The sequence below is a fragment of the Natrix helvetica genome (genome assembly GCF_964273705.1).
Source record: "Natrix helvetica genome assembly, chromosome: 3".
In the NCBI taxonomy this organism is placed as follows: Eukaryota; Metazoa; Chordata; class Lepidosauria; order Squamata; family Natricidae; genus Natrix; species Natrix helvetica.
In genome coordinates, this window is record NC_138549.1 from 175,583,221 (window position 1) to 175,607,591 (window position 24,371).

The following is a 24,371-nucleotide window of genomic DNA, read 5'->3' on the forward strand; positions in this document are numbered from 1 at the left end:
GAATAGAATAGAATAGAATAGAATAGAATAGAATAGAATAGAATAGGAATAGGAATAGAATGGAAGGGAATTAGAATAGCATAGAATAGAAAATAGAGTAGAATAGAATAGGAATAGAATAGAATAGGAATAGAATTAGAATGGAAGGGAATTAGAATAGCATAGAATAGAAAATAGAGTAGAATAGAATATGAATAGAATAGAATATGAATAGAATAGAATAGGAATTGAATTAGAATGGAATGGAATTAGAATAGCATAGAATAGAAAATAGAATAGAATAGAATAGGAATAGAATAGGAATAGAGTAGAATAGTAATTGAATTAGAATGGAATGGAATTAGAATAGAATAGAAAATAGAGTAGAATAGAATATGAATAGAATAGAATAGGAATTGAGTTAGAATAGAATAGGAATTGAATTAGAATGGAATGGAATTGGAATGGAATTAGAATAGGACAGAATAGGAATTGAATTAGAATAGAATAAAATAGAATAGAATAGAATAGGAATTGAATTAGAATAGAATTGGAATTGGATTAGAATTAGAATTAGAACAGAACAGAAGAATGGAGAATACAGTAGAATAGAACTAGAACTGAATAGAAATAATAGAAATGGAATTGAATAGAAGAGTTCGAAGGGACCTCGAAAATGGATAGGCAGGCAATCCTTGACTTACGACCGGGAACCGAGGCTGTTATAATCGTAAAGTTGCGGCTGTTAAAACTGCATCCAATTTCATCACCTTTGTTTGGGGTCTTTTTTGCAGTGGTTGTTAAGCAAATGCCACAGTCGTTCGATTGAGCCCTATTTTCTCTGGGACTCAATCAAATGAGTCTAAATCTAAATCTAAAAAAATCAAGAGAAAAAAAATCTCTTGATTTTTTAAATATACTACTAGCCGATAACCGGCCGTTGCTCAGGTATTTATTTATCCTAATCCTGTATTAGACAGGATACCTAATGTTGGATTTTTCCCCTTTACCAGAGGGAAATCCTTGTGGAGTACTGTGAAGCCGTTACCATGGCAACTCCACTGCTCTGTACAGTAGAAACCATTTTACGGCAGTACGGTAGAAGCTATTTTAAGACACAACAGGCTGTATCTTAACAGAACTCACACCCCTCGGGGTGTTAGGGGTGTCTTAGCCCCCACAGTATTTGTTTCCAGGGAGTAAGTCATCTGTGTACCAAGGTTGGTTGAAATTGCTCGAGGCGTTCCAGAGTTATGCTGGAACATATACACACACAGAGCCATTTTTATATAGATAGATAGATACGGTAGTCCTCATGTTACAGCCGCAATTCGGCCCAAAATTCCTATTGCTAAGCCAGACAGTTGTCGCACCCAAGTTTAAGACCCCATTTGCCAGAGTTGTCAAGATTTGTTGTCTGGGGGATTCTGGGAGTGGAAGTCCACCCATTGTTAAATTGCTGAGATTGGGCAATCTTGATCTAATCCAACCCTCTACAATATGTAGAATGCATAAAATTACACACACACACACACACACACACACAGTGGTGCAGTGGCCTAGAGGTGAAGCTCTCACCTCACAATCAGGAGGCTGTATGTTCGATCCTAGGTAGAGGCAGATATTTCTCTCTCTGGGCACAATGAGAATATATCTGCTGAACAAAACTCTGCATTGGTGACAGGAAAGGCATCTGGCTAGTAAACACTCTGCTAGCTCCATTCAGTTACTCCCATGCAAGGGATAATGGGGTCATTAAAAGACAAAAATAAACAAATAAATAAAATTACACACACACACAGTGGTGCAGTGGCCTAGAGGAGGAGCTCTTGCCTCACAATCAGGAGGCTGTGAGGATAAGAAGGAACTAACGTCGCGACGACACGACATGTGATCTTGGAGCTCAAGGATCGCAGTCAATATTTCTGTCACTGGACAGTCCTTTTGGACCTAAACTGTCCCGTAGAGATGGTGACAGGGAAGAGTACGTCCTGATGATCTCAGGGACACCGCAAAGTCCCTGATCAATCCAGGAGAACCTCTTGCCGGTGACAGAAGCGCAGCCATTGAAGCTGCTGAAGTTGGGACAGCTCCGGAACGGGAGGAAAGCGGAAAGAGAAAGTGTGCCAATTTGGTGAGAAAATTTTATTATTAGACAAGAGACTACCCCCGCAAAAAATCAAAGCTAAATTAAATTTGAAAACAGAAGAGAGTAAGCGGTGAAATTAAGCTACATTAGACAGTGTGTTATCCTTGTTTTTTTAAATCTTTTTTTCATGGATGGAACTTTTGCAAATGTTTCCTATTTATTAAACTGAATGGATTAGTTTTTCTTCTATTTTTATTTCTTTTTATATACCTATGGATTAAAAAATTGAGAAGAGATTGGAGAATGTAGACCGCAGCACGGTAAAATTTGATGGAAAAATTGAGGATGTTTATCAAATGAAGAAAGTGGAGGACAGAGTTCTAAAAATTGAAGGAAAAAAATAAGCAAAGAGAAAAGAAAACTGTTGATACTGACAGTAAACTGAGCCTGGCTGGAAATGGAAAGAGTGGAATATGGAAAGGGGAGATAGATGGACTGGAGTTCTACCCCAGACTTCAAAGTAGAGAAGAAGAAAACAGAGAAAAATTGATGGAAGTAAGGAGAGAAATTTTATCAGAAGTACTAGTATTAACCAAAGATAAGCTGATTGAAGGAGCAGATGGAGGGTTTCGAGTTTATATAAGATATATAATGAGCAACAACTTGGGAAGAGAAGTCCATATAAGACCTACTAAGAAATTAATCAGAATGCTAATACTACAAATGGCAAGAGACATAAGACTGCACTATTACTGGAAAGATACAGGTTGATGTAATGAAAGCTTATAATAAAAATTAAGTTAAATTTAGTCAAATTTAGAGTATTATGTATAAAATGAAGTGATAATGCTTATAGTCAAATAAATGATAATGATAATAATGCATATATATGTATTGGTTTGATAAGAGGAAATTTTATATAAATTGCAAATGGAGACTATGAGAGGAACTTCATTATTAAATATAACCAATTATTACTTAGAACATGTTATAAAGATGTAATGTTATTGTATGATTTTGGGAGGAGTTAATGGAATGCCATTAATGTGGTTTTGCTTTAAATTTGGAATATTCTATATAAAAGGATGTAAAAACAGTTACAGTCAAATGAAGGTTGAGGTATGATGATAGCAATGTATATAAATACTGTATACTTGATTTAAAATATGTGATTTGATACGAATTATAGGTGATGACTGTGGAAGGGATGCACAGAAGTTTTGTAATCAACCGACACACTTTCTACAATTTGTAACGGAAGATGGTTTTGTGTTTTTTGTTTTGTCTGTTCGTCGTGTTCATTTAAAAATAAAAAAAAAATCTAAAAAAAAAACAAAAAGGAGGCTGTGAGTTCCATCCCAGACGGAGGCAGATATTTCTCTCTCTGGTCACAGTGAGAATATATCTGCTGAACAAAACTCCGCATTGGTGACAGGAAGGGCAATGGGCCAGTAAACACTCTGTTAGCTCCATTCAGTTGGCCAGACCCACCCCGATGCAAGGGATTATGGGGTCCTTAAAAGACAAAAATAAACAAATAAATAAAATTACACACACACACACACACACTTTCTACCCTCCGTCAATACATACAGCTGGTCCCCAGCGTGGCCCTTTGGTCACCCAGCAAATCTCCGTGTGGCAGACGGTGCAGCGTATCCAGTCGCAGCCATCCTTCTTCTGGACGATGATCCTGCAGGTGGGGCAGTACATGGCCTCCCCATCCTTCACCAGTTTCTGAAAAAGGGAGAGCAGAGCCGTTCACAACGCCCGCCTCCTCCTAGTGGCACCGGGAGGGAGGGGAAAGGGCTTCTAGAGAGCTCAGTTTGGTCTAGTGGCTGAGGCACCAGGCTAGAAACCAGGAGACCGTGAGTTCTAGTCCTGCTTTAGGTATGAAAGCCAGCTGGGTGATTTCCGGCCCAGTCTCCCACATTGTGGTTGTGGGGGAAATGGAGGGCTATTAGGTATATTTTCTGCCTTGAGTTGTGTTTATAAAACATAATAAGCATGGGAGAGAGATAACATAAAAAGATAGATGATAAGAGATTAAATAGATAACGATAGAGAGATGATAGATAGATATATATATTTCTTTCTTTGTTGGTAAATATAAATTCAATAGATGATAGATGATAGATAGATAGATGATAGATAGATAGATAGATAGATAGATAGATAGATAGATAGATAGATAGATAGATAGATAATAGAGAGGTAGGAAGAGAGAGAGATGGTAGATAATAGAAAGATAATAGATAGGAAGAGAGATAATACAATAGTAGAGTTGGAAGGGACCTTGGAGGTCTTCTAGTCCAACCCCCTGCCTAGGCAGGAAACCCTATATCGTTCCAGACAAATGGCTATCCAACATCTTCTTAAAGACTTCCAGTGTTGGGGCATTCACAACTTCTGGAGGCAAGCTGTTCCACTGATTAATTGTTCTCACTGTCAGGAAGTTTCTCCTCAGTTCTAAGTTGCTTCTCTCCTTGATTAGTTTCCACCCATTGCTTCTTGTTCTGTCCACAGGTGCCTTGGAGAATAGCTTGACTCCCTCTTCTTTGTGGCAACCCCTGAGATATTGGAACAATGCTATCATGTCTCCCCCAGTCCTTCTTTCTCTTAAGCTAAACATACCCAGTTCCTGCAACCGTTCTTCATATGTTTTAGTCTCCAGTCTCCTAATCTTCTTTCTTGCTCTTCTCTGCACTCTTTCTAGAGTCTCCACATCTTTTTTACATCGTGGCGACCAGAACTGAATGCAGTATTCCAAGTGTGGCCTTACCAAGGCATTATAAAGTGGTATTAACACTTCACGTGATCTTGATTCTATCCCTCTGTTGATGCAGCCTAGAACTGTGTTGGCTTTTTTGGCAGCTGCTGCACACTGCTGGCTCATATTTAAATGGTTGTCCACTAGGACTCCAAGATCCCTTTCACAGTTACTACTACTGAGCAAGGTGTCACCTATACTGTACCTGTGCATTCCGTTTTTGTTTCCTAAATGTAGAACCTTACTCTTTTCACCATTGAATTTCATTTTATTAGATAGTGCCCAATGTTCAAGTTCGTCAAGATCCTTCTGTATCTTAAGCCTATCTTCTGGAATGTTGGCTATTCCTGCCAGCTTGGTGTCATCTGCAAATTTGATCAGTTCCCCATTTATTCCCTCATCCAAATCATTGATGAAGATGTTGAAGAGTCCTGGGCCCAAAACAGAGCCTTGGGGTACTCCACTGCATACTTCCCTCCATGTAGATGCAGTTCCATTGAGGACTACACGTTGAGTGCGGTTGGTCAGCCAGTTACGAATCCATCTGGTGGTGATGCTGTCTAACCCACATTCTTCTACTTTATCTAGTAGTAGGTTATGGTCTACCTTATCAAAAGCCTTACTGAAGTCCAAGTAAACTATATCAACGGCATTCTTCTGGTCCACTAATTTTGTCACATTATCAAAGAATGCAATAAGATTAGTCTGGCATGATCTGTTTTTGACAAATCCATGAAGAGAGACAGAGATGAGAGAGAAGAGATGGATGAGAGAGTAGATAGATAGATCTATAAATGAGAGAAGAGATAGATGAGAGATAAGAGACATCATATATATACATAGATGATAGATAGATAATACATAACAGGAAGAGAGAGAGATAATAGATAATAGAGCTAGAAATAGATAGAGATGAATTTATAAATAATAATTGATAGATAAATAGGTAGGTAGCTCGATAGATTGATAGAACATAATAGAGAGATAGGGAGAGAGGATAGATAATAGAAAGATTAGGAATAGATAGAGATGGGTGGATGGATGGAGGGATGGATGGATGGAGGAAGGGAGGGAGGGATAGATAGATAGATAGATAGATAGATAGATAGATAGATAGATAGATAGATAGATAGATAGATGATAGATAGATAAATAGAGATGAGAGATAAGAGATAAGAGATAGATGAGAGAGTAGGTAGATGATAGATGATAGATAATAGATAGGTATAGATAGAGATGAATAGATAGATAATAATTGGTAGGTAGGTAGGTAGATAGAACATAATAAAGAGGTAGGAAGAGAGAGAGATGATAAATAATAGAAAGATAATAGAGAGATAGGAATAGATAGAGATGAATAAATAATAGACAGACAGATGGATAGATAGAGATGGATGATAGGGTTAGGGTTTGACAGACAGACAGATCCTAGAGGGAAGGTCTTTTTCTACAAGTTAGATTTAGGATTAGGGCCCATATTTATATCCACCTAACAGACCAGAGCAGGCAGGCAGGCGGGGGGGGGGGGTGTTATAGGTTCCCCCTCTGCTAAGGAACTCCATCTGGTGGGACCAAGAAGAATGGCCTTCTCCATGGGGGCTCCCTCCCCACCCCAAAGATCTGGTTTTGCCAGTGGCTCCGGGAACACCAGGGGGATAAGGAGCCAATCAAGTGGCCGTTTCGATTGTCTTCACCAGCGGGAGTTTGGAGTTTATAAGGGGGGGGGGTTTAATTTCTTAAGCCCCCCAGGGTTGCCACAAGTTGGGCACCCGTATAAACTTCCTTGTTGGGTCACCAAAGGGTTCCCTGCCACCCTGCGGTTCTCACCAGCAGCACTTTCGTGGTCTGTTGAGCAGCGTGGTCATTCACGGCTCGTATCTGGAGATCGTCCTGGTATTCCTTGCAGTTCATGTTTTCGTGAATAGCCTGCGGAGGAAAACATGACTTGGACCCTGATCCATCATCCAGCCAAGGTTAATTTTTTTGTCTCAGCTCCCCAAACACCGACAAACTTTCAAAGATTCCTTTATTAGGAAGTTCTGGCAGCCCCGGCAAAAACGTCTCTCTCACCGCAGGCTAACAAGTCTGTCCGGCTGGGAGATGAATAGTTATCTGCCACATCTATTCATCTCTGCCCCCTGCCTTTGATCCCCAGAGCTAGGGAGGGGCTTTGCTAGCAGGGGTGGCTCTTCCGTCCCAAGGACTGGCCCATAGATTTCCACTGCTCTCCTCTCCTCTGCCTTCTGCGCATCCGCACATCAGGCACTGGACCCAGCTATTCTTTCCAGATTCTGTTCTTTTTTGTTCTATTCTCCCCCTGCTCATCCAATTGCTGCAAGCTTATGTGTTTTATCCTCTAGCCCCCTCATCATCTTTATTGCTCTTCTCTGCACTCTTTCCAGAGTCTCCACATCTTTTCTACATCATGGCGACCAAAACTGAATGCCGTATTTCAAAAGTGGCCTTAGCAAGGCCTTATAAAGTGGTATTAAGCCTTCACGTGATCTTGATTCTATCCCTCTGTTGGTGCAGCCTGGGATTGCGTTGGCCTTTTTCCCAGCTGCCGCACACATCTGGCTCCTATTTAAGCGATCGTTCACTAGGACCCCAAGATCCCTCTGACAGTGACTGCAATTAAGCCACGTTTCACCTAAATCTGTCCCTGTACATTTGGTTTTTCTTGCCTAAGCGTAAAAGCTTAGAAACTCAAACAGTCCTTCTGCGCAGAACTGGCATGGTGTCCACTCCAAAGAAAGGAACACGGCCAGTGGTGAAATTCAATGTTTTTTACTACCGGTTCTGCGGGCGTGGTTTGGTGGGTGTGGCTTGGTGGGCATGGCAGGGGAAGGATACTGCAAAATCTCCATTCCCTCCCCACTCGGGGGCCAGCCAGAGGTGGCATTTGCCGGTTCTCCAAACTACTCAAAATTTCCGCTACCGGTTCTCCGAACTACTCAGAATTCGGTTCTCCAAACTACTCAAAATTTCCGCTACCTGTTCTCCAAACGACTCAAAATTTCCGTTACCGGTTCTGCGAACTACTCAAAATTTCCGCTACCGGTTCTCCGAACTACTCAAAATTTCCGTTACCGGTTCTGCGAACTACTCAAAATTTCCGCTACCGGTTCTCCGAACTACTCAAAATTTCCGTTACCGGTTCTGCGAACTACTCAAAATTTCCGCTACCTGTTCTCCAAACGACTCAAAATTTCCGTTACCGGTTCTGCGAACTACTCAAAATTTCTGCTACTGGTTCTCCGAACTACTCAAAATTTCCGCTACCGGTTCTCCAAACTACTCAGAATTTCCGCTACCGGTTCTCCAAACTACTCAAAATTTCCGCTACCGGTTCTCCGAACTACTCAAAATGTCCACTGCTGGTTCTCCGAACTACTCAAATTCGGTTCTCCAAACTACTCAAAATTTCCGCTACCGGTTCTCCGAACTACTCAAAATTTCCGCTACCGGTTCTCCGAACTACTCAAAATTTCCGCTACTGGTTCTCCAAACTACTCAAAATTTCCGCTACTGGTTCTCCAAACTACTCAAAATTTCCGCTACCGGTTCTCCGAACTACTCAAAATTTCCGTTACCGGTTCTGCGAACTACTCAAAATTTCCGCTACCGGTTCTCCAAACGACTCAAAATTTCCGTTACCGGTTCTGCGAACTACTCAAAATTTCCGCTACCGGTTCTCCGAACTACTCAAAATTTCCGCTACTGGTTCTCCAAACTACTCAAAATTTCCGCTACTGGTTCTCCAAACTACTCAAAATTTCCGCTACCGGTTCTCCGAACTACTCAAAATTTCCGTTACCGGTTCTGCGAACTACTCAAAATTTCCGCTACCTGTTCTCCAAACGACTCAAAATTTCCGTTACCGGTTCTGCGAACTACTCAAAATTTCTGCTACTGGTTCTCCGAACTACTCAAAATTTCCGCTACCGGTTCTCCAAACTACTCAAAATTTCCGCTACCGGTTCTCCAAACTACTCAAAATTTCCGCTACCGGTTCTCCGAACTACTCAAAATGTCCACTGCTGGTTCTCCGAACTACTCAAATTCGGTTCTCCAAACTACTCAAAATTTCCGCTACCGGTTCTCCGAACTACTCAAAATTTCCGCTACCGGTTCTCCGAACTACTCAAAATTTCCGCTACTGGTTCTCCAAACTACTCAAAATTTCCGCTACTGGTTCTCCAAACTACTCAAAATTTCCGCTACCGGTTCTCCGAACTACTCAAAATTTCCGCTACTGGTTCTCCAAACTACTCAAAATTTCCGCTACCGGTTCTCCAAACTACTCAAAATTTCCGCTACCGGTTCTCCGAACTACTCAAAATGTCCACTGCTGGTTCTCCGAACTACTCAGAATTCGGTTCTCCAAACTACTCAAAATTTCCGTTACCGGTTCTGCGAACTACTCAAAATTTCCGCTACTGGTTCTCCGAACTACTCAAAATTTCCGCTACCGGTTCTCCAAACTACTCAAAATTTCCGCTACCGGTTCTCCGAACTACTCAAAATGTCCACTGCTGGTTCTCCGAACTACTCAGAATTCGGTTCTCCAAACTACTCAAAATTTCCGTTACCGGTTCTGCAAACTACTCAAAATTTCCGCTACCGGTTCTCCAAACTACTCAAAATTTCCGCTACCGGTTCTCCGAACTACTCAAAATGTCCACTGCTGGTTCTCCGAACTACTCAGAATTCGGTTCTCCAAACTACTCAAAATTTCCGTTACCGGTTCTGCGAACTACTCAAAATTTCCGCTACTGGTTCTCCGAACTACTCAAAATTTCCGCTACCGGTTCTCCGAACTACTCAAAATTTCCGCTACCGGTTCTCCGAACTACTCAAAATGTCCACTGCTGGTTGTCCGAACTACTCAAAATTTCCGTTACCGGTTCTGCGAACTACTCAAAATTTCCGTTACCGGTTCTGCGAACTACTCAAAATTTCCGCTACTGGTTCTCCGAACTACTCAAAATTTCCGCTACCAGTTCTCCGAACTACTCAAAATTTCCGCTACCGGTTCTCCGAACTACTCAAAATGTCCACTGCTGGTTCTCCGAACTACTCAAAATTTCCGTTACCGGTTCTCCGAACTACTCAAAATTTCCGCTACCGGTTCTCCGAACTACTCAAAATTTCCGCTACTGGTTCTCCGAACTACTCAAAATTTCCGCTACTGGTTCTCCGAACTACTCAAAATTTCCGCTACCGGTTCTCCGAACTACTCAAAATTCGGTTCTCCGAACTACTCAAAATTTCTGCTACCGGTTCTCCGAACTACTCAAAATTCGGGTCTCCAAACTACTCAAAATTTCCGCTACCGATTCTCCAGCACCTGTCAGAACCTGCTGGAGTTCACCCCTGGACACAGCTCACCTGACACAGCAGGCAGTTCGGTTTGTGGCACACTGGGCAGTGAAATTCGTTCACGTCGTCTTCGTAAAAGCACCAACCCCTGCAGTCGGTCGTTTTGCAGTGGAAACTCGACCGGCTGCGATTCTCAGCGATGGACATCCCCAAGTCCAGAAAGTGCTGATATTCTTCCTCCGTTAGAAGCTACAGACAAAATGGAGAAAGCTTTAGAGAAGATCTTTAGGGCAGCAGTCCCAAACCTTTTGGGCACCAGGGACCAAAATCGTGGAGGAAGGTTTTTCCGTGGACCGGAGGGGAATGGTTTTGCATGCTGCCTGCATCCCGTGGAAGGGGCTTCGCTTGTTTATGTGGACTTGTTCTGACCCAGCTCCCCAAACACGACAAACCCTCTGTAGTTGAAGCAATGATTCCTTTATGAGGAGCTCCGGCAGCCCCAGCTAAAAGTTTCTCTCTCACCGCAGGCTAACAAGTCCGTCTGTCCAGGAGATGAATAGTTATCTGCCACATCTATTCATCTCTGCCCCCTGCCTTTGATCCCCAGAGCTAGGGAGGGGCTTTGCTAGCAGCGGTGGCTCTTCCAGCTCAAGGACCGGCCCATAGATTTCCACTGCTCTCCTCTCCTCTGCCTTCTGCGCATTCGTACGGCAGGCACTGGACCCAGCTATTCCTCCTCTTCCTCATCAGCCACCTGCAGATCTCTCGATCTCTCTCATCTATCTATCTCTCATCTCCCTCTTTCTCTCTGTCCTATCTCTATCCATCCATCCATCCATCCATCCATCATCTATATCTCATCTATCCCTCATCTCTCTCTCTCTCTCTCTGTCCTATCTCTATATATCCATCCATCCATCCATCCATCTATATCTCTCATCTATCTCTCATCTATCTATCTCTCCTTTTCCTATTACTCTCTTTCTCTCGCACATATATCTCTCATCTCTCTCTCTCTCTGTCCTATATCTATAGCTATCTATCTATCTATCTATCTATCTATCTATCTATCTATCTATCTATCATCTATCTATCTATCTATCATCTATCTATCTATCTATCTATCTATCTATCTATCATCTATCTATCTATCTATCTATCATCATCTATCTATCTATCTCTATCTATCTATCTATCTATCTATCTATCTATCTATCTATCTATCTATCTATCTATCATCTATCTATCTATATCTCTCATCTCTCCCTCTCCTATTTCTCTCTTTCTCTCGCTCATCTCTCATCTTTCTCTCTGTCCTATCTCTATCCGTCCGTCCATCCGTCCATCCGTCCATCCATCCATCCGTCCATCCATCCATCCATCCATCCATCCATCTATATCTATCTCATTTATCTCTCTCTCATCTATCTATCTCTCGTCTCTCCCTCTCCTATTCCCCCCCTTCTCTCTCTGTCCCTCCTCCCTCTATCTAAATGAAGTGTTGCAAATCAAGCGCTACCTGTATGTTCTCCAACCTAAGTGGTCCAGAAGATGCTAAACTACACGTCCCAGCATCCTTCATCATGGGGTTGGGTGTTGGGAGTGATGCTGGAAGCCGCGGAGCTTCTCTTGTAGGTAGCGGTGAGGAACGTGAAGGCTAGAATTGGGGAAGAATCGCTGGTGTTGAGGTCCACCTGGATACTCACCGCTTTGATCTCGCGGTCCAGCAGCTGCCATGGACAGGAGTAGTTGTCATCAATGTAAGGGCACTTGACCTCCGGTTCCGGGCTGTTCAGGATGGTCCCCCTCAAGCAGTCCCTGAGGATGGAGGGAGGAAGCACAGAACCCATTATCCTCACCCTGAACCACTCCTAGAACTTCCACAGAACTCTGATGCGGCCGCGAAGAACTTTGCACACTTGGACAATTTACAGAAGAAACTATTTGCAGCTGAGGTTGAACTGTGGGGTCCTGGGTGCTCTCTGAGCTTGACGCTAGCACTGATGATGCTACCTAGATTGGTAATGAGACGTCTACAAGAAAACATTGAGCGAACAGAGAGCACCAAGCACCCCATAGCCGTCTCCTCCTCCTGTTCCTGCTCCTCCTCTGCAAACCCCACTCCTTTCCACTATTGATGATGCTACCTAGTTTGATTATGAGATGTCTGCAAAAAAACAGCCAAGCTCAGAGAGCACCAAAAAAATCTAGTCTCCTCCTTCTCCTTCTCCCCTTTCCCCCTCCTCCTCTGCACAAATCCCACACCCTTCTAACACTGATGATGTTCGCTAGCTGGGCCATGAAAGGTTTGGAAGAAAACCACGCAGCTCAGAGAGCACCAAGGACCCCACAGTCCTCCTCCTCCTCCTCCTCCACTTTGCAAACCCCTTCTCCCTTCTAGCACTGATGATGTTACCTAATTTGGTAATTAAACGTGTGCAAAAAAACCTCCACCAAACTCAGAGAACATCAAGGACCCGATACTTGGCCACCCCTTGGCCACTACGAGCTCTCAACTTCAGTAGCAAAATAATTTCAGTTTCAGAATGGAGGTCTCCCTTTGGTAGGACTCCTTTTTATCTCCCAATTCTGTACTTCTTAGTGTCCCCCCCACCCCAGAATTCACCTTTTGACCTTTCTTATATATGCCCCACTTTACCAGTGCTCATATAAGACCTGCCTTCCTTGGCGATCTCTCTCTCTTAGTCTTTGACCTGCATCCTTCAACCATTTCAAGTTCATCTCCCAGTTAGCTATCATTCAAGAGAAATCTAAGAACAGAGATAGGAAGTAGCAGGCCCCATACTAGGGAGACCAGTTACGTAAAGCCAACTTAGATGTCTCCTAAGACTATCAAGAGATCACCAAAGTAGGAAGTAGCAGTTCCCATGCCATTTACATAAACCCATCTTAGATGTCTACCTAAAACCATGAAAGGTAGAAACTAGCACTTCTCTAAGGGGATCGGTTATATAGATTAATCTTAGATGTCTCCTAAGACCATCAAGAGATCACCATGGTAGGAACTAGCGATTCCCATCCTAGGATGACCAGTTATACAAAGCCACCTTAGATGTCTCCTAAGACCATCAAGAGATCACTTAGATAGGAAGTAGCAATTCCCATCCCAGAATGATGAGTTATACAAAGCCACCTTAGGTGTCTCCTAAGACCATCAAGAGATCACCAAGGTAGGAAGTAGCAATTCCCATCCTAGGATGACCAGTTATACAAAGCCACCTTAGATGTCTCCTAAGACCATCAAGAGGTCACCAAGGTAGGAAGTAGCAATTCCCATCCTAGAAAGACCAGTTATACAAAGCCACCTTAGATGTCTCCTAAGACCATCAAGAGATCACCAAGGTACGAAGTAGCAAATCCCATCCTAGAATGACCAGTTATACAAAGCCACCTTAGATGTCTCCTAAGACCATCAAGAGGTCACCAAGGTAGGAAGTACCAATTCCCATCCTAGGATGACCAGTTATACAAAGCCACCTTAGATGTCTCCTAAGACCATCAAGAGGTCACCAAGGTAGGAAGTAGCAATTCCCATCCTAGGATGACCAGTTATACAAAGCCACCTTAGATGTCTCCTAAGACCATCAAGAGGTCACCAAGGTAGGAAGTACCAATTCCCATCCTAGGATGACCAGTTATACAAAGCCACCTTAGATGTCTCCTAAGACCATCAAGAGGTCACCAAGGTAGGAAGTAGCAATTCCCATCCTAGGATGACCAGTTATACAAAGCCACCTTAGATGTCTCCTAAGACCATCAAGAGATCACCAAGGTAGGAAGTAGCAATTCCCATCCTAGGATGACCAGTTATACAAAGCCACCTTAGATGTCTCCTAAGACCATCAAGAGGTCACCAAGGTAGGAAGTAGCAATTCCCATCCTAGGATGACCAGTTATACAAAGCCACCTTAGATGTCTCCTAAGACCATCAAGAGGTCACCAAGGTAGGAAGTACCAATTCCCATCCTAGGATGACCAGTTATACAAAGCCACCTTAGATGTCTCCTAAGACTATCAAGAGGTCACCAAGGTAGGAAGTAGCAATTCCCATCCTAGAATGACCAGTTATACAAAGCCACCTTAGATGTCTCCTAAGACCATCAAGAGATCATCCGGGTGTCTTCCTCTGCCTTATAAGAAACCCTGAGCATGTTTTGCAACCGAGGCTCACTTGCAGAAGGAATGGAGACATTCTCGTAGGGTGACTCCCTCGCCAGGCTCCAGGTTCATGAAGCAGATGGGGCACTGAATGGCTTCCTTAGAAAGCACCAAGTTCTCGTTGTCCCACTGCAGGAGCTGCTTGTAGTTTCTCTCTTTCTCTTCTTCCTCCACCTGGAACCAGAGAGAGAAAAGCGGAGCATGAGGTTTTGTTCTGACCTAGGCTTCACCTAATCCCGAAGCAGGCTCCTTGTCCCGACAAAACCCCTTTTTATGAAGCTCATGTGAATTTCCTCTCGTTCACATCCAGCAAATTCCCGGCAAACCGTCTTTCAAGGGTGAATTTGCAGCCACAGACCTTCTCAGGCTTGGAGAGCTGCCAGGCCGATATCTTCCAAACGCAACTCTGTACCAGAAAATACTTGGCAAAGGAGTCTCTGAGACTCACGAACAAATCTTCACACTAAGTAAGCGAACTAATTGTCTCCTGCAAACTCCACTCCCCTTTCGCTCCTCTTTTATTCCCTCTGGGAGGGGCCATTCATCGTCCATCTGTGGCCTTACTCCCAAGTCGACCCCTGTTCTTTAGCTCTTCCCTTTGTCTGGCAACTCTGCATATGTGCACACTGGGAACAGGCTCCAGCTGTTCTTCTGCCCCACTAATGTCAAACTCCGAAGGCAACTGATAACTGGCATACGGTCCTGGCCCCCTCTCTGCCTCCGACACAGGGCCCTCAACAGAGCCTTCCCCAGAATCCACGACTGGCCCATCTTCCTCCCCAACCTTCTAACTGCCCGAATGTGCCGCCAGCTCCACTGGCAGGCCACAACTGGTTTCTTACCTGTGTGGCTTTTACGGCCTAGATCAGGGATCTCCAACCTTGGCAACTTTAAGCCTGGCAGACTTCAACTCCCAGAATTCCACAGCCAACTGTGGAATTCTGGGAGTTGAAGTCCGCCAGGCTTAAAGTTGCCAAGGTTGGAGACTCCTGGCCTACATTACCTGTGAAGTCTGAAGAGGCCCTGGGCCATTCCCTCCTCCAGCCAATAAGGATCAGAGACAGACAGACAAGATAGATAGATGATAGATGATAGATGATAGATAGATAGATAGATAGATAGATGATAGATAGATGATAGATAGATAGATAGATAGATAGATAGATAGATAGATAGATAGATGATAGATAGATAGATAGATAGATAGATAGATAGATAGATAGATAGATAGATGGTAGATGATAGATAGATAGATAGATAGATAGATGATAGATAGATAGATAGATAGATGATAGATAGATGATAGATAGATAGATAGATAGATAGATAGATAGATAGATAGATAGATAGATAGATAGATAGATAGATAGATAGATAGATAGATGAGAGAGAGAGAGATGGATGAGAGAGAGAGATGGATGGATGGATGGATGGATGGATGAGAAAGAGGAGAGATAAATAGATTAGAGAGATGAGAGAGCGAGATGGATGAGAGATAGGATGGATGGATGGATGGATGGATGGATGGATGGATGGATGGATGGAAAGATAGATAGATAGATAGATAGATAGATAGATAGATAGATAGATAGATAGATAGATAGATAGATAGAGATAGATAGATAGATAGATAGATAGATGATGATAGATAGATAGATAGATAGATAGATAGAGATAGATAGATAGATAGATAGATAGATAGATAGATAGATAGATAGATAGATAGATAGATAGATGAGAGAGAGAGAGATGGATGAGAGAGAGAGATGGATGGATGGATGGATGGATGGATGAGAAAGAGGAGAGATAAATAGATTAGAGAGATGAGAGAGCGAGATGGATGAGAGATAGGGTGGATGGATGGATGGATAGATAGATAGATAGATAGATAGTTAGATAGATAGATAGATAGATAGATAGATAGATAGATAGATAGATAGATAGATAGATAGATAGATGATAGATAGATGATAGATAGATGATAGATGATAGATAGATATAGATAGATGATAGATGATAGATAGATAGATAGATAGATAGATAGATAGATAGAGATGGATAGATAGATAGATAGATAGATAGATAGATAGATAGATAGATAGATAGATAGATAGATAGATAAATAGATAGATGAGAGAGAGATGGATGAGAGAGAGATGGATGGATGGATGGATGGATGGATGAGAAAGAGGAGAGATAAATAGATTAGAGTGATGAGAGAGCGAGATGGATGAGAGATAGGATGGATGGATAGATAGATAGATAGATAGATAGATAGATAGATAGATAGATAGATAGATAGATAGATAGATAGATGAGGGAGAGAGAGGAGAGATAAATAGAGATGAGAGATGAATGAGAGAGAGAGAAATGATAGAGAGAGACAGAGATAGGATAGAGACAGAGAGATGAAAGACAGATGGGATAGATGAGAGAAAGACAGATTAGAGAGAGCTAGACAGACAGATATAGATCTATCCGATCGATACAGACTGACTAGACAGACAGACATGGAGAGACAGAGGGAAATAGTGAGAGACAGACAGACAGATAAACATACAGACAGATGAGGCTTAGACATATATCCCGCTTAACAGTGCTTTACAGCCCACTCTGAGCAGAGTCCGCCTCTTGCCCCCAACAATCTGGGTCCTCATTATACCGACCTCGGAAAGATGGAAGGCTGAATCAACCTTGCGCTGGTCAGGTTCGAACTGCCGGCAGTGGACAGAGTTAGCCTGCAAAACTACCTTCTAACCACTACGCACCACCAGGGCTCTTCAAATCAACCCCCCCCCTCCACCCCGATGTGGCTGGCCAGGCCCACCTCTCACCTGCCGGTACTGGCGGGTGGCCTCCAAATCCCTCTGAAACCATTCCTCCTCTTCCGCATCCAGCTTATAGTCTTCCGGGACGACGTAATTCAAGGGCCGCTCGGCGCAGCATATTTCGCATCCGGGGCGCGACGGCTTGTTGATGAACGTACAACTCTGGCACTCCCAACCAACCTAGGAAGCCACCCGGACGGGTGGGGAGGCAAAGCAGTAAGGGGCGTGCAGGGGACCACAGGGCAGCCCACTTAGAAGGATAAGAATTGGAAGGGACATTGGAGCACGGGTGGGTTTCAAAACATTTTTTACTACCAGTTCGGTGGGCGTGGCTAGATGGGGGGGCACGTGACTGAGTGGGCGGGGCGAACTTGACATCACTCACACGCACTCAGTTGCATGACCCCCACCACCTCCAAGCCACGCCCACCGAAGCGGTGGTGAAAACTTTGGGGCGGGTGCCAGGCCGGGGCTCTTCGCTGTCTTTTTTGGGTGGGTGGGGATCCCCAAAGTGCCTTTATTTTGTTTTGTGGGCTCCCCCACAGGCAGCTTATCTTTCTGGCCCACTAGCAGAGAACAAGCCCCCCCCCTTCCCTCAATCTCCATATGGCTGCCCAATGCCAACTCAACTCCGTGCAGAGCGGGCTGCGGAGGATGCCATAAGCCAGATTGATCAGGGCGGCGTGCTGCTTCGAGAAGCCGTACTTGGCTGACTCCCACCTGTCCTCTGGCAGCTGGGCAGGCAGCCACCCCGTCCCCACCCCAATCCCAGGGTGAGAGAACCGGTACAGGGGCGTGGCCAGCCTGGGTCACTGCTGGTTCCAGGCCACTAAGTAACTACCAGTTTGGCTGAACTGGTCCAACACGGTAGGAACCCACCTCTGCCTTGGGGACCTTTCTGGGTTGGGGGCCTAGAGCAGCGAGGGGAGGGGGGAAAGAGAGTATGGTTTTGTGGGAGGGGCAGGCGCGTGTGAGTATGCACACCCTCGTTCCTCGCGCAAGTGGGGCTGAGGGCTCCCACATGCACTCCCACCCAGCCACTCATAGGGCCCGTGTGCGAATAGGCTGCGTTCTGGTAGTGGGTCACGGCCCACAGGTTGGGGACTCCTGTTCTAGTCCAACCCCCTTGCTTGAGCAGGAGATCCTATGCCCGTGATGGCGAACCTACGGCACGCGTGCCATAGGTGGCATATAGAGCCATTTCTGAGGGCACGGGAGGCGTTGCCCTGTCAGCTCCAGCATGCATGCAGGCGCTGGCCAGCTGGTTTCCGACTTTGATTTTCGGCCGTTTTTCCCTGAAGCCTCCAGAGAGAGAAATAACACCCGATGCGCAAACCGGAAGTTCGGGAAGAGACTTCCGGTTTGTGCATTGGGCTGTATTTTGCCCTCCGAAGGCTTCAGGGAAGCCTCCTGAAGCCTCTGAAGGGAGAAAAAACGACGTACAGGGCCCACCAGAAGTTGGAAAACGAGTTTCCGGCCTCCAGAGTGCATCCAGGGGGGCAGGGGAGGCTGTTTTCGCCCTCCCCAGGATTCAAGAAAGCTGTGCACACATCCGTGGGGCAGTGGGTGGGTGGGGGGTCACGCATGCAGGAGCAGTGGGCACGGCACAGGGGGGCATTAAATTATGGGGGTGGGAACATGTGCGATAGTGAGCGCATGCGTCCTTTGGGCACCCGAGGCAAAAAAGATTCACCATAACTGTCCTATGCCATTCCTGACCAAATGGCTCTTGTGGACCTCTCCCACCTTCTTAATCTCTACATCACCCGCTTTCCTGAATGTCTCCTACCTTTGGGGGCTCCGCGGGGAGGGTCACCCCACAGCCGCTGCCCTCCTCGTGCACGTCCAACATCAGGGAGGGCTCCGTTGGCGTCGAGAACCCCGACGAGGTCGAGTCGCCAGCTCCCCGAGGCAACAGGACCCCTTCTCTAATGCCTAACTCTGACGACGAGACACAAGGGAGAAAGGAAAGATGTCACCATGGGTCCTGACCCAGGGGTCCCACAAGCACGAAGCCGACTCCTCGTCCCGATAAAACCCCTTTTATTTGGCTGAAAGGGAATTCCTCTCCAGCAAAGTCTCGGTCGACGGTCTTTCCAGGGATTTCACAACCACAGACTTTGATCAGGCTTGGAGAGCTGCCAGGCCGATATCTTCTAAACTCCACGCTGTAGCAGCAATTCCTTGGCAAGAAGTCAGGAACAGATCTTCACCCTGATGAATTGAACTAATTGTCTCCTGCAAACTCCACTCCCCAGTCGCTCCTCTTTTACTTCCTTTAGGAGGGGCCATTCATCCTCCACCTGTGGCCTTACTCTCAACAGTCGAACGCTGTTCTTTAGCTGTTCTTTTCCTCTGGCAACTCTGCGCATGCGCGCACTGGGAACAGGCTCCAGCTGTTCTTCTGCCCCACTGACTCTGAAGGCAGCTGAGAACTGCCAGAAGGCCTCGGCCCCCTCTCTGCCTCCAACGCAGAGCCCTTGTCCGAGCCTTCCCTGGACTCCAGGAGTGGCCCAGGTTCCTCCCCAACCTCCTCACTGTCCGACTCCGCGGCCAGCTCCACTGGAGGGCCACACCACTATATGGGTTTAGAGTTTTAAAATGTCATGGTGCGTCAAAGTTTGAAAGAGTACAGATACAGGTAGTCCTTGACTTACAGCCGTTCATTTAGTGACTGTTTGAAGTTACAGCAGCGCTGAAAGCAGTGACTTACGACCATTTCTCACACTTACGGCCATTCCAGCATCCCCGGAGTCACATGATCAAGATTCAGACGTTTGACAACTGACTCATATTTATGATGGTTGCAATGTCCCCGAGTCATGTGATCCCCTTTTGCGACCTGTAGTCCTCGCTCTATGGCCAATAGAGCGAGACCAATAGATTTGAACCCCAAATTTCTGTCGCTATGCGAGACCGTTGTTAAAGTGAATTTTGCCCCATTTTGCAGCACCTGACTTTTTAATCACATGACCCTGGGGATGCTGCAACGGTCGCAAATGTGAAACACAGTCCTTATTTTCAGTACCGTCGTAACTTGGAGCAGTCACTAAATGAATGCTTGTAAGTCAAGGACGTCTTGTACTTGGCAAACATTTGCCCAGAACAAACCACTGGTTCACTTAACGACAGCAGCATTCACTCTACAACTGTGGGGATTCACTTAATGACCCCTGCAAAAGAAGATGATAAAAATTACGACTGTCACAAGTTACAGTCATCAATGAGGACGACCTGAAGATGCTGGTATTCCTCAAGTTACAACAGTTCACAGTGACCGTTCAAACTTACGACAGCACTGAAAAAAGTGACTTATGACTGTTTTTCACACTTAACGACAGTTGCAGCATCCTCAGGATCATGTAAACAAAATTCAGACGCTTGGCAACGGACTCATATTTATGACCGTCGCTGTGTCCCGGGGTCACGCGATCCCCTTTTGCGAATTTCTGACAAGCAAAGCCAAGGGGGGAGCCAGATTCACTTAACAACGGGGCGACTGACTTAATAACGGCAATCACTCCCTTAACGAATGTGGCATGAAATGTCGTAAAACTGGGGCAAAACTCACTTAACAAATGTCTCTGTTAGCCACATCAGTTCTGGGCTCCATAAGGTCGTAGGTCGAGGACTACTGGTTGATGGTCTATCAATACCCCTGGCCCTCATTCTGGTGCCACTTCGGACTAGCTCACCTTCCAGCTGCCGCCGTTCGTGGTCAAAGTCGGCTGTTTCTTTGTTCAGCTTCTCGGTCTTGGCGGACATCAAGTAGAGGTAGGCCTGGTCCCCATCCCTCTGGATCCCTTGATAGTGGAGGGTCTCGTGGTCCCGGGGAAGCCTCCGCCCCACCACCCACTTCTGGACGCTGGGAGGGAACCCATAATGGAGATGCATCTGTTCAGGAGACAAAAGGCAATAGAATAGAATGAGATGGAAAGGACCTCAGAGGTCTTCTAGTCCAGCCCCCTGCTCAAGCAGGAGAACCAATACCATTTCAGATAAGTGACTGTCGAGACCAGGGGTGCCAAACTCGATTTCATTGAAGGTTGCATCACGGTTGTGTTTGACCTGCGGGGGGGGGGGCGTGCAGCGCTCCCGAGCTCCATTTTCACTGGCAGAGGGTTGCAGGATGGCGTCACAACCAAAAGTGGAGTTCGGGAGCCTGTTTTCGCTGGCAGAGGCACCACGGGCCGCTACTTCACTGTTTCCAGGGCGGCCCCACAGGCAAGATCTAAGCACTGTCAGGCCTGCAGCCATCTTTCCTTTTGGGTCGTTGGCCTGCCACACTTACTATTATTCCACTATGCATTTTCTATGGTGGGAAAACGGGAGGGGGGACTTTACGGAGTGAGATGATATGTAGCCATAACATCATTCTTTCTAGAAAGCCAAGGTCATCCTTTGTCTCTGAACCTCTGCACCTGACCGGAACTGGATGGATAGAAGCTGCCAGTGTGGCAGTGGGAGATTGGACCGTGTGATGGACTGGTGGGCGTGGGGGGGCAAGATCTTGAACTTTCAACTGGGTGGGGGAAACCGGGAAGCTTTCAAATTCGGGTTTTCCCAGATGTGCCAACATGGCTCTCTCATAAATTGGTGCTTTGAGCAATGCTTTGGACTCTGATTTACTTTTGGATGCTATCTGGAATCCTGACAAGCACCCTGCGCTATAGATCTGGCCCGTGGGCTTTGCGTTTGACACCCCTGGTCTAGAATCTTCTTAAAAACCTCCAATGATGGAGCACCCACCACTTCTGGAGGCAATTTCTTCCACCAGTTAATTGTCCTGACTGTTAGGAAGTTTCTCCTCAATTCCAGCTTGCTTCTCTCCTCGATAGGTTTCCATCCGTTGCTAATTGTCTGGCCTTCAGGTGCTTTGTGGCCCCCTCTTCTTTGGGGCAGCCCCTCAAATACTGGAAGACAGCTTTCGTGTCTCCCCTGGTCCTTCTTTTCTCTGGACTAGCCAGGCCCAGTTCCTGCAACCGTTCATCGTCTGTTTTAATCTCCAGGCCTTTGATCGTCTTAGTTGCTCTTCTTTGAACTTTTCCCAAAGTCTCAAACTCTGTTCTGTATTATGGGGACCAAAATTGGTTGCAGTATTCCCAGATGTGGCCTTACTAAGGTTTCATAAAGCGGTACGAATATTTCACGTCAGTGGTGGCTTCCGGACTCCCCACGGCGCACGGGGCCAGCAAATGTGCTGGTATGGTGGCCACGGCTCCCAGTTACTACCGGTACGGCCGTACTGGTCCGTATCTCCAGGAACCCACCACTGCTTCACGTGGTCTCGACTTATGCCTCTGTTCATACCACTCAGGAATGTGTTGGCTTTGGGGGCTGCTGCCACACACAGCTTGCTCGTCTTTAAGTGACCGTCCAGTAGGACTCCCAAGATCCCTCTCCCAGGTTCTCCATCGCTGCTATGGTGAAAACTTGGACTAAAAACCCTGACTTCTCCTGAAAATGGGCGGGGTGGAGAATACCGTCGGGACATCTTCCCAGATTAGAGCAGAATAAGCTGGAAGGGACCTCGGAGGTCTTCTAGTCCAGCCCCCTGCTCCAGAAGGAGAATCTATACCAATTTAGATAAGTGACAGTCTAGAACAGGGGTGTCCAAGCTTGGGAACGTTAAGACTTGTGGATTTCAACTCCCAGAATTCCCCAGCCGATAGTTGAAATCCACAAGTCTTAACGTTCCCAAGCTTGGACACCCCTGTTCTAGGCTTTTCTTAAAAAGCTCCAGAGATGGAAGGCCCACGATTTCCGGAGGCAGAAAATCCACTGATTAATTGTCCTCACTTGTGAGGAAGCTTCTCCTAAATTCCAGGTTGCTGGTGTCCCTTTTCGTCCAAGACCACCCAACGTTTGACCCAAATCTGCCTAAGCAGGATCTCTGACAGTTCGTACCATGTCTTTGAGGGAAGCCATAGTCATGGAAGGCTGAACCTTCAGAAAGACAGGTGTGGTGACCATCTGGGCATCTTCCACGCCAACCCAGAGCCTGGAAGAAAGGAAAGGCATCATGAGATCATCATTCCTTCACCAGGTCTGACTCCAAAACCCATGCCTTCTTCTCCGTGGTTCTCTGAACCTTTGGCTTGTTCACACTACAAGGTCAGAGATGGCCCGCCAGTGACCAGCAGAGCTGGCCGCAGAGTCGGACAGTGAGGAAGTTGGGGAGGAACCTGGGCCAGTCCTGGACTCTGGGGAAGGCTCGGACGAGGGCTCTGAGTTAGAGGCAGAGATGGGGCCAGGGCCGTTTGGCAGTGATCAGCTGCCTTCGGAGTCAGACAGCAGTGAGGCAGAGGAACAGCTGGAGCCTGTTCCCAGTGTGCGCATGCGCAGAGCTGCCAGAAGAAAAGAACAACTCAGAAATCAGGGTGGACTTGGGAGTAAGTCCACAGGTGGACGGTGAATGGCCCCTCCCATAGGAAACAAAAGAGGAGCGAAAGGGGAGGGGGCTTTTGCAGGAAACAATCCGTTCGTTCGATTCGTTTCAGGAGTGTGAAGATCTGTCCGTGAATCTCAGAGACTCTGTGCCAAGTCTTTCCTTGCACAGCACCTCATTTGGAAACTATTGACATGGCAGCTTTCCAAGCTAGATAAGGTCTGTGGTCATAAATACTCCTTTGAAAGACTGTTTGCCAGGCGTTGGCTGAAGGTGAATGAGAGGAATTCACATTCGTTTAATAAAAGGGGTTTTGTGGGGACCAGGACTCTCCCTGGTGCTTTTTGGGGAAGCCTAGGGTATGTCAATTGGTTGTCATCATCTCAATGTTCTCTTAAGTCCACTCGTGAGCGTCCTTCCTCCATCTTCTCCACCCAAGATGCAAAGTTTCTGTGAGGTAGCCTTCCATAACTTAGCACCCTCCAACTATGATGGACTCCAAATAAAATTATGGGCCAGGAGGACTTTTGTCATAGTGGTCTGGGCTTCTGATAGCTGAAGTCCAGAACAATTTTTGACCAAAACACTAATCCAGAAAATAAGGACCTCACCACACCAGGTGATACAAATTTGAAGTCCTCTTTATGACAAACTTGGCTCCTGATAGACCCATCTATATATAGGTAGTCCTCGACTTATGACCACAATTGAGCCCAAAACGTTCGTTGCTAAGAGAGACAGTTGTTAAGTGAGTTTTACATCCATTTTACAACATTTCTCGCCACCGTTGCTAAGTGAATCACTGCAGCTGTTCAG

General features: G+C 45.7%; 1 protein-coding gene across 3 annotated transcripts in view; it reads right to left on the reverse strand.

Annotated features, from left to right (window-relative positions):
• The window catches only part of RBCK1 (RANBP2-type and C3HC4-type zinc finger containing 1), a 39,207-nt gene that overhangs the window by 1,220 nt on the left and 13,616 nt on the right, over positions 1-24,371 (reverse strand). For all 3 annotated transcript variants that reach the window (XR_014175124.1, XM_081949725.1, XM_081949726.1), the window contains exons 6-14: positions 23,075-23,168; positions 20,863-21,061; positions 18,957-19,108; positions 17,174-17,347; positions 14,353-14,513; positions 11,867-11,978; positions 10,230-10,409; positions 6,666-6,764; positions 3,662-3,805 (exon numbers count right to left, since the gene is read on the reverse strand). Coding sequence is in view for 2 of the 3 variants with exons in the window: in XM_081949725.1 (XP_081805851.1) it covers positions 3,662-3,805; positions 6,666-6,764; positions 10,230-10,409; positions 11,867-11,978; positions 14,353-14,513; positions 17,174-17,347; positions 18,957-19,108; positions 20,863-21,061; positions 23,075-23,168 (1,315 nt within the window). In the remaining variant the exon portion in view is untranslated. The remainder of the gene's footprint in view (positions 1-3,661; positions 3,806-6,665; positions 6,765-10,229; positions 10,410-11,866; positions 11,979-14,352; positions 14,514-17,173; positions 17,348-18,956; positions 19,109-20,862; positions 21,062-23,074; positions 23,169-24,371) is intronic.